Source organism: Lissotriton helveticus, chromosome 5_1, assembly GCF_964261635.1.
Source record: "Lissotriton helveticus chromosome 5_1, aLisHel1.1, whole genome shotgun sequence".
Lineage (NCBI taxonomy): Eukaryota > Metazoa > Chordata > Amphibia > Caudata > Salamandridae > Lissotriton > Lissotriton helveticus.
In genome coordinates this window covers 268,530,154-268,542,911 of record NC_136065.1, presented here as the reverse complement: position 1 = coordinate 268,542,911, position 12,758 = coordinate 268,530,154, and the positions used below count along the sequence as shown (strand labels likewise).

Sequence of the window (12,758 nt, the reverse complement as noted above, 5' to 3'; positions counted from 1 at the left end):
TTGGACCACTATTGTTTCTGTAGGGCAGGCGTGCGAGCCCCTGTAGTGTTTACGTGTCCAGCGGGGCCGGACTCTGCTTTGTGTATATAGCCATTCTGGCCATGGCCAACCTCTTGGCATTCCAAATGGCCTGTCCGCAGGCCTCTGGTCAGCCCAGGGCATCCATACCTCCACCGCCACTTTGTTAATGGGATTTGTCGAGCGCAGGACAAAGCACCTCCAAAGGGGTCTCTCGGCACTGTGGCATACAAACAGGGAGATGGAGTTAGAGAGGGTTATAAGAGACAGGTTTTGAGCAGTAGTTTAAGCTGACGAAATCAGGGCAGGACCGAATGTGCAAAGGCAATCTGTTCCAGTGGTGAGGAACGAGATGGGAGAAAGATCTCCCTACATATCTGACCCTACGTGTGCGGCGAGGGCGTAACAGAAACTGCCCTCTGGGCCTGAGGTTTCTTCCGGGTGGGCAGGTAGAGTTGCAGTTTCTTTTCTAAACTTGACGTTTTTAGGTGATCTTGTCTCTGTCCTCGCTGCCGCACACGTGCTTTCTGTGCCTATGCAGTGACCTATGTTGATAATTCATCAATTAAAGACTTCTTAAATATATTGTTGGTTGCTTGTCTGTTTTGGACAGCATAACCCAGGATATATTCAAAAGCTAGTTTTCTTACCGTTCTCCTTTTAAAAAGTGAACTTTTTATTCTCATTGTGAAACACTTGCAATGAGACGTCGCTGCTCATGAAAAGCTGAGTGGGAGCTGAAGCTGTGGTCAAGCATCCTGTTTGCATAGCTGTCAAAACGGAACTCACGTTTTTAACACGATTTCGCGTTTTAATCAGAAGCGTGGCTGTTTGCGCACCATAGATATTCTTTTTATAGCTGGGCCTGATGACGTAGGTGTTAAGTCTGTAGTTTTTTTTTCTTCTTTCATACTTTTTTTGTTGTTGCACTTAACTCTTCCGCAGAACTTTGCCTTTGCTGTATTGTTCAATTAGCAGTCCTTGTGCTTGGTTGTAAGCTGTGTCTATTACTTGTTTAATTAATTACCTATTCACCAATTTACTACCACAATTTGTGTATTTTGCAGCCTCTGGACCTCTGTAACCCTGCTCGGAGCCTGATTTTGTCCGAGGAATTGATTCTTCACGAGGGCAGACATAAAACTAACAAGGTAAGTTTTTTAAATGTTGCCGTTCTGCAGCAGAGAAAGGTTATGCAGTGTTGTAAGGGGTCAAAAATACATATTTACGATTGTATTTATTGTTCATTAGCTGCGATAAAATCCACAGCCTCTACCTCATTGTCACCTTAAACACGATCACGAATTTGAAGGTAAAAGAAACATACAATAAATGTGCAAACATTGCACAGTATATGTATGTATGTGTGTATTGTATAGAGATGGCGATAGCAAATCTATAGTTATAATTGTGATGCTTACTCCGTAGAAAAATAATTTCTTGATTCCAAATAACATAGTCCCCGTTGAACAAATTTTCGGATTTAGCCCACCCACCTCTAATTCTTAATTTTAGAGTTTTTGCAGATTAGTGAAAAGAGGCAACACATAACGACATATGTTTCCCATTCGAACTTTCATAGGAATACTTGTTTTGGCAATACTAAAACTTCTGGACAAATGTATTCCAAATGTAACATGAGATCGAGCTTGAACCGGAGTATATTTCTAGACTGTTTTGATGTAAATTTGTTTTTGAAAATCCCACAATGGAAGAAATTAAGCTATCTTGGCAGTTTGGTTTTACATACTGGATTGTGATTGTAACATTTAATTTGATCTGCTCAGAAGCTTTTGTTCACCTTTAACCTTCTCGCTGTTCATAACTAGGCCATGCTGCTTCATGAACTTGACCGATATCATTGGATAGGCATGTAGGGAAGGGTTGCCTTGGCAGACAGTTCATTAATTTCGAGTACAAAACATTTTTGGAGGCCATTGAGAGATTGCAAGAGGTGCTAGAGTGGGCGAACACCCGACTCCGGGGAAGACTGGAGCAATTGCCAGAGGATGGAGAATACTTTTCACCTCTCCCTCCCAAAAGAAATGCCTATATTTAGCCACATTTTCACAACCAGTGCTTGAACAGTATTTATATTCTTATCCCCTTATGACACATTTGCACAAAACGTTTGAAAACAAATTATGCTCACCTAACTTTGATCCTGAAAAATTGCATGCAGAATGATGAAGGCCAAATAAAGTTGTTGGAAGTCCCACAAGTTACATTTTCCACAGAATTCCCCTTGGTAAGCAAGAATGTAAAAAGCTCTTGAGACCGGGGTACTCGCCATAGTATGTGACCGAAAGCCACACCTTTTGCCCACTGCATTTAGGCATTGTCTCAGACTGTTCATGAGGTACTGAGGACATGCACAGTGTGTCACAGAAAGCCAACCTCTGTGCCGAGTGATTGTTGTCAACATCTGTTGGTCATGTCTACTTGAAATAGGGACATGGGACTGGTGCCTGTGGCTGCTAGGAATACCAGAAGGTTTTACCGAGCAGGTGGTGGGGTAGAGAGATGTGATGTAAGGCACCAGTGAGACAAACACAAAAGGACATTGACAAGAGGTGTTGAGCACAGAATGCTGCCTTTAACCCTACCTGTGCTCGGATTGTGCTGGGCATAACTGAAAGTTATGGTCACTAACATCTTGTATCGGGCGGACTGTGTGTGAGACTGGAAGACGTTCCCATAGCCAGGAGACCGAAGGATTGTAATGGCCAAAGACCATTCCAGGCAGACACTGGGGGTATTGAAGACGTAGGCGCAAGGTATAACCAAAGGCCAAGCTTTGTACCAAAAGTCTGTGGAGCATGGGCAAAGAATGCGGCCAGTGGTTGAGGCAAAGTGCAGACACCGAAACAAGTATATCATTAAAATGAAGAAAAAATATCACTGAAAAGTTTGTTGAGTCTTTATTACTAAACTATAAGATCCGTGAGATAAGTAAAGGAAAAATATTATGAAAGAGAACATATAACTTCCCTTAATCAATATTTCTTTCGGAAAAGCAGTGGGTAAAGTGAAAACCTAAATTGTTTTAAAAAAAAAAAGACTGACGGTCATTGCCAGTTAAGACCATCTACAGAAACTTAAGTATGTCCGTTCTCTATTCATGACTTTGCAGATTGAATATCAAATGTTATCATATAGAGTGTGAAAAAATTCCCCAGCAACCTATCTATTCAAAACAACAACTCAACATTCATTCTTGGAGGTACATGTGCGGCCCAGAAAGCAATATGTGATCCATAGTCACATATGCTTTCTTGCGCCTCGCCTCGTTCCTACACCATTAGGCGTTGGCCATGCTAGCGACAATGTAACCAGCACTCGCAGAGATTACTGGAGGCACAGGACTGAACACATGGGAAGAGTTTTAAAACACAGAAAGGATTGAACCGTGAACCCCGGGTTCCGGACTCAGCTGCACGGGCCGCTGCGCCACACCTCTTCCCTATCTGCCTCTATAAGTGAATGCTGAGTTGTTGAATTGCATAGATAGGTTGCCCCGCAATGTTTTCTAATTATAGTCCTTGCCCTGCTTCAGGAACCATTACCCTTTTTAGGTCTCGCCCTGGGATTGCAGGCCAAAGGCCTGCTGTCGCAGAGCGAGACTATTGTCATCATTCTGGCTTTCAAGGACTGAAAGGGAGAGGACAAGAGACTGGCACGCGCACACACGCAGCAGCCTGCCGGGATCAGGTCGCGCGCGTCAACACGCGCTCCGATTCCGGCAGGCTCTTCACAACACACATACAGCCCCCCCCCATACACACACACACACATACATACAGAACCCCCTCCCCTCCCGCATACACACACGCACGCACACACATACGCAGAGAACCCCCGGCACTTACACACACATCCCCTACCTCGTCTCGGCGTCTTCGCGCTCCCTTGCCCCCGCTCCTCTGGTGTGCGCGCGCACCACTAGTTTCGATTCCCGCGTCGGCTCCTCTGTGGTGCGCGCACCACAGGTTTCTATTTAAACAGCCAATCAGGAGGCAGAACTCCTTTCAGACATGCTCCCTCTCTGGTCCGCTATCATTTTTAACTGCACGGTGCGTCATGTTTACCTTTGTCTAGTCCTTCTTTTATGTCTTTGTCTCTACACCCTTCCACCAGTTAATCTTTAGAGTAGAGCTTTTCTTGTTTTCTATGTATATTTTTTCGGACCTTTGTCAGTCCTTTTATCTATAGTTTTTCACCCATCTCCTGCATGGGTTTATTCTGTAAAATTATTTACTGATTTCGCCCTCACTTGTTTTTTATTATCACTTTTTTATTTATCATCATTTTTATTATCCTATTTAATGAGGATCATCCACACTCGTGGGTTTAAGTTTACTTTGTATCAGCGCGTACATTTCACTTCTCACCGCTCGAGTCCAGTCTGTCTTTTATTTTTGTGGCGATTTCACTCGCACGTCATTTCAAACCGGCGTCTTCCGGGTTTCTCCATACTCGTTTACTTCGTGAGCACAATTCCTTTATCGCGGATGCACGTTAATTCCATGTAGAGCGAGTAAGCACTAATTTAAACTTACGGGCATGAAGGATTTTATTAACATGTTTATTCACATGTTTATTGTTTGGCACGTTGGTACAAGTATCGTTTCCCTTTTCTATTTCTTGTTTGGCACTTGAGCACCGCGACACGTGTGGAATCTTTTACACCGGCTTTGTCACTCCTTTAAGAAATCACCACTTTAGACCGCGCAATTTCTCCTCTTTTTTTATTTCCTTAGTTCTGTGACACCACACAGTTTCTGTTTCCTTCAATCACGATAGAGTTACACGGGTTAAATTACCACATTCGTTTGTTTGCATTCCCCCTCATTGTACTTCAGCGATACATATGTGTGTTTCTTGGTTTATTTTACTATAGATTCCCCCTGACGAAGTGCTATGCACGAAATGCATAGGGGATACAGCTCACCCATGTGATGTATCAGAACCACGCATTGAATTGATTTATTTGAAATGATCCTGTAATACAGAATGACCAATATCTAATCATATGATGGAATATGATGAACTTTATTGATACTTTCAAAGATTAAAAAATCATTCATTTCTTCATTCAACAGTCCAGTTTACTTGATTTTCTCAAACACTTTACGTGGTTTCATCGCCATTGGAGTGCACGAGATAACACCTTACACTGTGTAAGGCTTCCTCTTCAAATGCTATAGGTGTCACATTTGCGAAAATTAATACTATTGGCATTGTAAATGACAAAGCTAATAATTTAGCTATTTTCAAAACCAACACATAAATACAAAATTTGTCATTTACAATACCAATAGCTCAAACTTTACTAATGCGAGACCTATTGCATTGCAAAAGCTTGTTTTCCCAGCAGTTTTATATATCACGAACTTGAGCGCTTTACATGAGCACCAGCTTCGTTACAGATAGACACATTCATTTTGTTAGGCACAGGGTGGTTAAGTGATTTGCCCAGAACCACAGGATGTTGAGCGCCCCTGAAGAGACTTAACCCGGTTCCCCAGCATCGAGGTCGACCGCTCTGGCTGTAAGGCCACATCCTCTCCCCAAGTGTGGGTGCACTTGTGCATAGTCCATGGTACTGCAGCCTTTTATCTCTATTTTGTTTGTAAAACATCTGCTTTGGACTGCAATGTTTTAAGTTTGTGTAATTTCGTTGGGGGTGATGACGTTATTGTTCACAACAAATGTCATCATTAATGTAATATTTGATGGCTGTTGTGGTGTCCAGGGAGAGGTAATGAGTAGTATATTGATGTGAGGGTAAAGCTTGTGTATATATCTCATCATAACTTAGTTTTACTGGGTTTCACATCGTTACCATAACTTTAACAGATTTAGGGAATATATCTTATATGTGCAATAGTGTATTTATGACCATTGGTACGTGGGGACGTGGAATGACTTGTAAAAGGCAAAGTCTCAAGTGGGGGAATGCGTCACGAGGACCCCATCATCCGTCAGTAATGGTACTAAAAAGCCTTTTATTCTCGGCGTTTTATGCCAAGCACAGTCCATAGAAAAAGTTAAATCTCGTAAATTAGACTTTGTCAGTATGGCCCTGTTAGTTTTCTCTGCAAAGTGGTTGCAGCTTAAATAAGGAAATACAATAATAAATATGCAAAGAATTCGGAATCTGACAGATACTTTGAGGTCTACAAGGGACTTTAATGTCAGTAAAGTATAGGGTCCCTAAATATCGAGTCATTTATTATTAAATCTCTCCTGCAAAGATATGAAAATGGTTTAAGACTAAACGTTCGATGTGCCCCATATGCACTCAACAGGCTGCATAATGTTTTCATGCATTCTTGTCCAGCACCACTAGATGAGTACTGGATGAATTTTTTCAAAGCTTAGAAGAATACTAGCTAAAGAACTGACTCTAGACCCCCATACCGTTTGGTATGGGGACCAGTATGAAAAACATATTCCATAAGTAATGGTGTTGGATAGAGTTATAATCAGAGATGGGTGGAACTTAGGGGATTTTATGCCACTGTGTTTCATAAATACTCGCGAGATTCCGCCGAGTTCCACGAGCGATGGAATTTCGGCACATCGCACTGCTCACCCTTATTTTTAGAGCTAGAAGCCTGTTCCACCGGTAAAATCAGCGCAGACGGCACCAAGCGCTGTGCCAAAGGGTGCTGCTGCTTTCTGCCGCTTGTGTAGATTTTCTACTCAAGTGGCAGCTTTCTCAGTGTGAACGGTTGCTACTTGCCATCTTGCACTCGCTAACTTAACATTGGTGAGCGGCTTGTGAGAAAAACTCCATCGTGCAGCTGTTCTCAGAGTTTATCCGGAACTCCGTGCACAAGGCAGAGTGGGCAAATCTTTGCAAACTCAGTCGGCGGAGCAGAGTTTACCACCCACCCCTAATTATAATGACCAGAAATTGGAAACATGAGATCCATCTTCTTGCTAAGACTGGTGGAACGAAATGATAGCGGCTCACTTATTAGAGTTGCAAACTGCATGTGCTGGAGAAGACCAGAAGAGGTTCTATAGCAGTTGGGGGTCAGGTTACCGAAAACTTGATTTGAGCACTTAATTATATTGGCTACTGTCTGTTTTTTTGCGTAGAGTCTGCATCTCATCTAATTTTTTATATTTTGTTTATTATGCTTTTTGTTATTTTCATTTCTATTAATGTATCTTTGGTTAATATGGAAACAATTATGCTTTTATTCTGAACTCCTAAATAAAAATGTGAAATCTGTAAAGCAGTAATCTGTTTTTTCACATTAGTTAAGCGGCACTGCGGTAATAGTCTGGGCTTTCCAATTTAGTAATATATACATGAATGCAGGCTTATTGTATTGTATTCAGCCATTTTTCAGTGTCACAGACCAAAGTTTACTATGGAAATTACCATGTGAAATCGCAAATTGGGATCTCGTTTCTCTTCTTGGTCCCTGCTCGATGGATTGTTGTGGACCATTCCATGAAGAGGCTGAGGTGGACGAACTTTAGTTTTGGAAGATTTTGTATAAATTCGTCTAACAGCAACAACAGTTATTAGCAAAACAAAAACACTCTTTCTATGGAAATTCTGATCTAATTATGACTGCCCTGGTGTGGTTGCTAGGCCCTGCAACTATCCCTTGCTGTGGGGCATTTGTCTGAAATAGATTAAAAAAGGAGCCCAGATATTCAATGATAAAACACAAAGGTTAAAGTGACGTTTTAGCGAGGAATGCTAATAAGGTCTTCGAAAATATAGTTACTTTGCCAGAACATAGCCTATAACTTGATGAACGATTAACACAATGATAAAATGTTAATAGAGTACATTTACATGGCCTATAATACAAGACAGATTTTAGAAGTCAAGCTGTTGAAACCACTTGTGTTGGTTTGATACAGTTCTATGTGGTTTGTGTTTAGCTCTTTGATGGATGTAAAAAATATGAATCTGTATTTTCTGTTTTAAATCGCAGTTATGTAAATCATATGGACTGAATCTCCCAAATGAAGGACCCACAGGTCCAAAATGCACTGGGGCTATTTTGAATTGTGTTGAAATAATAATCATGATATACAATAATTATTTGTACCACAATTTGGGTGTCATCCACGTAGGAGGTGAGACCAAAGCCAAACGCACTGATGATCGGACCCAATGATGAAACATATACATTAAATAATGTCGGGCTCAACGATGACCCCTGCCCGAACTTCACAGGGCAACTTGAATGGCTTTGAGTGGTGATCCTCCAAGGATACCCTATCGGTTAGGAATTATTGTAGGAGTTTCCATGCTTTCTCCTGGATCCCACATGTCCTCAAACGGTCCATCAGGAGATTGTGATGGACTGTATCAAAAGCTGCGGACAGATCCAGTAGGATCAAGGCGGCCTTACCACATTGATACACAGCTCTCCTACTCTCATCAGTAGCCTTGATGAGAGCTGACTCTGTACTATGGCCCTCCCTAAAGCCATATTGTATAGGGTCCAGGGCTTGGGGCTCTCGAAGGAAGGCACTAAGTTGTCAGTTTATCGCTCTTTCTATCATTTTGGCAGGAAGAAGAAGCTGTGAGATTGGACGGAAGCTGTTTGGATCCTTTGGGTCAAGGCTGGGCTTTTTTTTGAAGAGGTAAAATCGAAGCCACCTTCCACGGTTTAGGGAAATGTCCTGTTTCAATCTTGTCATTAAAGATAGGCATAGGTGGAGGGTCACTGGTTCTATGGCTAGTTTAGCTACTGCAGCCGGGCAAGGGTCGAATGGTGAGCCTGATCTTGCTGCCATGAGCATACTACGAGTATGGTCCATTGATAGTGGCTCAAACTTATCGAGGGTATGGGGGGGCACAATAGAGAGTTCATGTTCCTCCTCAACTGAAACCCTCTTTGTTGCACTTGGACCATTAAACTCTGAGAAAATAGCCTCAAATTTATTTCGAAAGAAATTAGCAATATTTTCGCAAAGTTCCTGACTAGACTGAACTTTAGGTGATTGTGGTTGCGCCAAGCTGGAGACTGTTCTGACAAGTTTTGTCCGAATTTTTAGCCCTATAAATTCTGCCAGTGTAGACCTTTTGTTTGTCAGTAAACAGGAGGTGTTTATAGATTAGAAGGCTCTTCTTATAGGCCTTCTTCTCTGTTTCATGATCTTCTTTTCTCCATATACGTTCAAGATGCTTACACTTCAGTTTTTCATATCTCAATTCTTCCATAAACCAGAAGGGAGTACTCTCTTGGGAAAGATGGTTTTAACTGGAGCTAGCTTATCACACGCTCTCTCCAACCATTTAGAGTATGCAATGGTCTCTTCCTCTACCCCCCTGATCATTTGGTCTGCAGTCGAAGTGAGGAGTTTCTGAAGATCATTTCCATCCACTTTATTCCAGACCCTAAGTTCTATTGGCCTCTTAATATATGTTCCACCCGCCCGTTGATCCCGAATGGCTATCTCAAACTGAAAGGCACTATGGTCTGTCAAGACAAGAGGAAGAACCTCAGTAAACCAGATACGTGAGTGGTTTGAAAATATACCGTCACGAGTATGTCCTGAGACATGAGTTGGACGGGTGACATGCTGCTGGAGATCCGTGCTCTTCATCAAATCGATAAGGATTGATGTGTCTGGATCGGAGTGGGCCTCCAAATAAAAATTGAAGTCCCCCATGATAGTATACGCATCTCTGCAGATGCTCTCTTCCAGCAGATTACCCATGGTTTTATTAAGCGCACCTCTCGCTCCTTGTGGTCTGTATAATGGAATACCTTTAAAAGTATGATGATGGGAGAGGGTACGGTTAAAAGACAAAGCTTCACAGGCTACATTAGAGGCAGCACAGAAGATCGCCTTTATTGAACTAGGGTAGATGACCACCAGTCCTCCCCCCTTTCCATGGGGCACTGAGAACCCTGGAGGCGTAGCTTTAACCAGGTCAGGCCCTGATGCTTCATCAGTCCTGGATTCCGTAATAAAGGCAATTTTCCTGTCCCTATCCTCAATTAGCCTTGCTCACTTGGTGCTATGCTTGACCAAGAGTCTTGCATTCAGGAGGATGTAGTTAAAGACGAATGTTTCCTGCCCCACTGGCAAATCACTTGCATCGTTCCTTTGTCTAATAGTCTGGTATACAATGTTGGGCAATGTCACTTTGCACTACTTTGCACACCCTACTTTGACACTCTACTCCAACAAATCCAGTCTGCTACACTCTACTCCCCACACTCTACTCTAGGACACTCCACACCACTAACTTTGAGCCATGCTGAACAGCAGCCACACTGGTCTACAACATGGCAAAAACCCATTGCCAAAGCAAATAGCTCTTGTATAGGCTATACCTATTTCCAGTTTTTCACTTAAAATGTGTCAAGGACAGTGATAGCAACTGCATAATTATAGTTCAGGTGAACTTGTCATTGAAAAGGCGTTTTGTTACTAACCTTGTTGTCTGAATGACTTTTGGCATTCTCCGGTTTATTCAGCAAAGCTTCCAGATGTAGAGTTTTGTGGTGATCTTTCAGGGAAAAGTTGAAGGATGGTGTCAAAAATATTTCTATGTGATATCCTCTTAACATTTTTGACCTTGTACTTTATTAAAAGAACACTCTGAGCCAAATTATAATGGGCCTGGTCTTGAAATTTCGCTCTGCTCGCAGCGTTTTTCCTACTCCGCTTAGTGCGCAAAGGTCCAAAGGTTTTTGCCTCGCTTGCGCTCACCAACATTAACTTGGCGAGCGCGAGCAAGGAAAATCATAGTCAAGACCTCATCCCGGTGAGATTTCTCAGTGTGGGCGGTTCCGAATGGCCACTAACGCTCGCGTTGAAAAATCTGTTCGCGCTGAGGAAGCTGCCGCTCATGTAGAACATCTACTCAAGCGTCAGAAAAAAGCTGCGCCCTCTTGCGTTGTGCATGGTGCTGTTTTTCCAGTGCGGGGACAAACACCTGATGCTAAAAATCAGTGTGAACGGCGCGACCTAACGCACTACGCCGCTTGCAGAGCTCTGCTATGCAGAGTTTTTGGTCACTTTGCGGTGTTCCGCATAGCGGAACTCCGCGAACTCCACGCAAGCCTAGGACAATTGACATGAATGTAGATTTTACTAAAAATCGTATTTTGTGTGGTTTGGTGTAAATGCATTTGACTATGTGATTTAATCAAAAGGAGACTAGCTCATATTTATTTAAAATTACAAAAACAAGAAGACTCTGGTATGTTTCGTCACGGAGTAGGAACACCTGGTGAGTGTGTTCATAAAGCCCTCACCCACCAACCTAGTTGGTGGCATGCTTCATCATCGGGCCCACCCAGTAGCACTTAGCGTGCTCCGGGTGTGCTTCAACGCCTGATTACAGCGGAGCTGGTATTTTGCTGAGTGTGCAGTGAAGATAGTTAAGAAAGTGATGTTAAAACGGCTAGGCGGGGGTCCCAGTACCCGAGGGTAAAATTAGACTTTAATACCTGGGCCTCCGTCAGCGGTTAAAATAAGGCTAGGGGATGTAAGTGGAGAGTTACGACCTCTCACATCCATTGGGTCAACATGTTTCAGCCAGTGCCTTATGACTAAGCTGGCTTTCTTCAGGACCTAAATAAAAGGGTGTGTGTAAATAAACTAGTGGGAGTGTGGTTAGACTATGTGTCTACATGCCCTAAAGTGTATCTATGTGTGAGAGGGGGATTCCCTTCTCAAGACTACCTGTACATATAACATATAAAGACAAAAGACAAAACATACAGGGAGAAAATATAGAGTCATTCGGATGTACAGAGTCGTGCACATCTGATAGCCGACACTATAGCGGATTCATGTGGGCTATAGGCGACTAGAGTGTGATGATATTGGTGGTACCATCACGGTGAAAATCGCACTTGTAATACGAGAGTGGAGTGAATAAAAAACCGGAAAAACATAGTGCATTGGTGTAGAGCGGTGCATTAGGGCACTCTTACGCTAGTTTTTGCTCAGTCTGACCTCAAGGTTGGGAGGTGGCAGGGGCTTGACCCTAAGGGGACAAACGTTTACCATACTGATTAGGGAGACCTGTAAGTGAGAAAAAGGGAGCGCTTACCAGGAGTCGTGGTGGTTGTATCTCATACTCACAGCCTTTCTGGACAGAGCCTGCTCTGGACCTGTAGTGCCTCCTTCGCATACCGGTGAGGAGTGGCTGTTTCCCGGGTCTTAAATAGTCTGGTTAATTGGATAACCAAAGGCACCTGCAGGGTTGGGGGCAATAGTAAAAAGACTCTGGTGTCCGAGTCATTGTGCCTGACGAGGGTATGGGCGCCTGGTGAGCGCGCGCGCAATTGCGTTCTGACGCGCTAGAGTGCCTGCATTGCTGTGGGCGTTTTCCAAGCGGGGAGCTAGTGTGCGGAATGCGCGCATGCGCAGTACGCCGGGTGTGGTCTGCGCATGTGCGGGGTTGTAGTGTCACCGCCGCGCATGCGCTACGGTCGGCAAGGAGATCTCCGAGTGCCAAATGAGCATGGGACACTCAGGGTGTCGATTGTACTACTGTGGGAATACATGAAAAAAAGGGGGGGGGGGGAGGAGGGGAAGCCTCTTTTGGGACAATCTGTACTAATCTCTGGGGCAACAATAGTGTATAATCCTGGTATGTTACCAGGGAGCGAACCGCTGTTATTGCATCTGGCATCATAGGGGTCACTCACTGGTGGGTTTAAGGGGCAAAACGTACATTCCTTTGGGGCAATGACAGTTTACCAGAGAGCGAACCCTAGTTGTATATTATG

The 12,758-nt window shown here is 43.3% G+C and overlaps 1 protein-coding gene across 5 annotated transcripts in view; it reads left to right on the top strand.

The window, feature by feature from the left end:
* RGS3 (regulator of G protein signaling 3) overlaps nt 1–12,758 on the top strand; it is a 945,383-nt gene that overhangs the window by 635,918 nt on the left and 296,707 nt on the right. For all 5 annotated transcript variants that reach the window (XM_078642175.1, XM_078642174.1, XM_078642173.1 and 2 more), the window contains one exon: nt 1,086–1,169. In XM_078642175.1, coding sequence (XP_078498301.1) covers nt 1,086–1,169 — 84 coding nt within the window. The remainder of the gene's footprint in view (nt 1–1,085; nt 1,170–12,758) is intronic.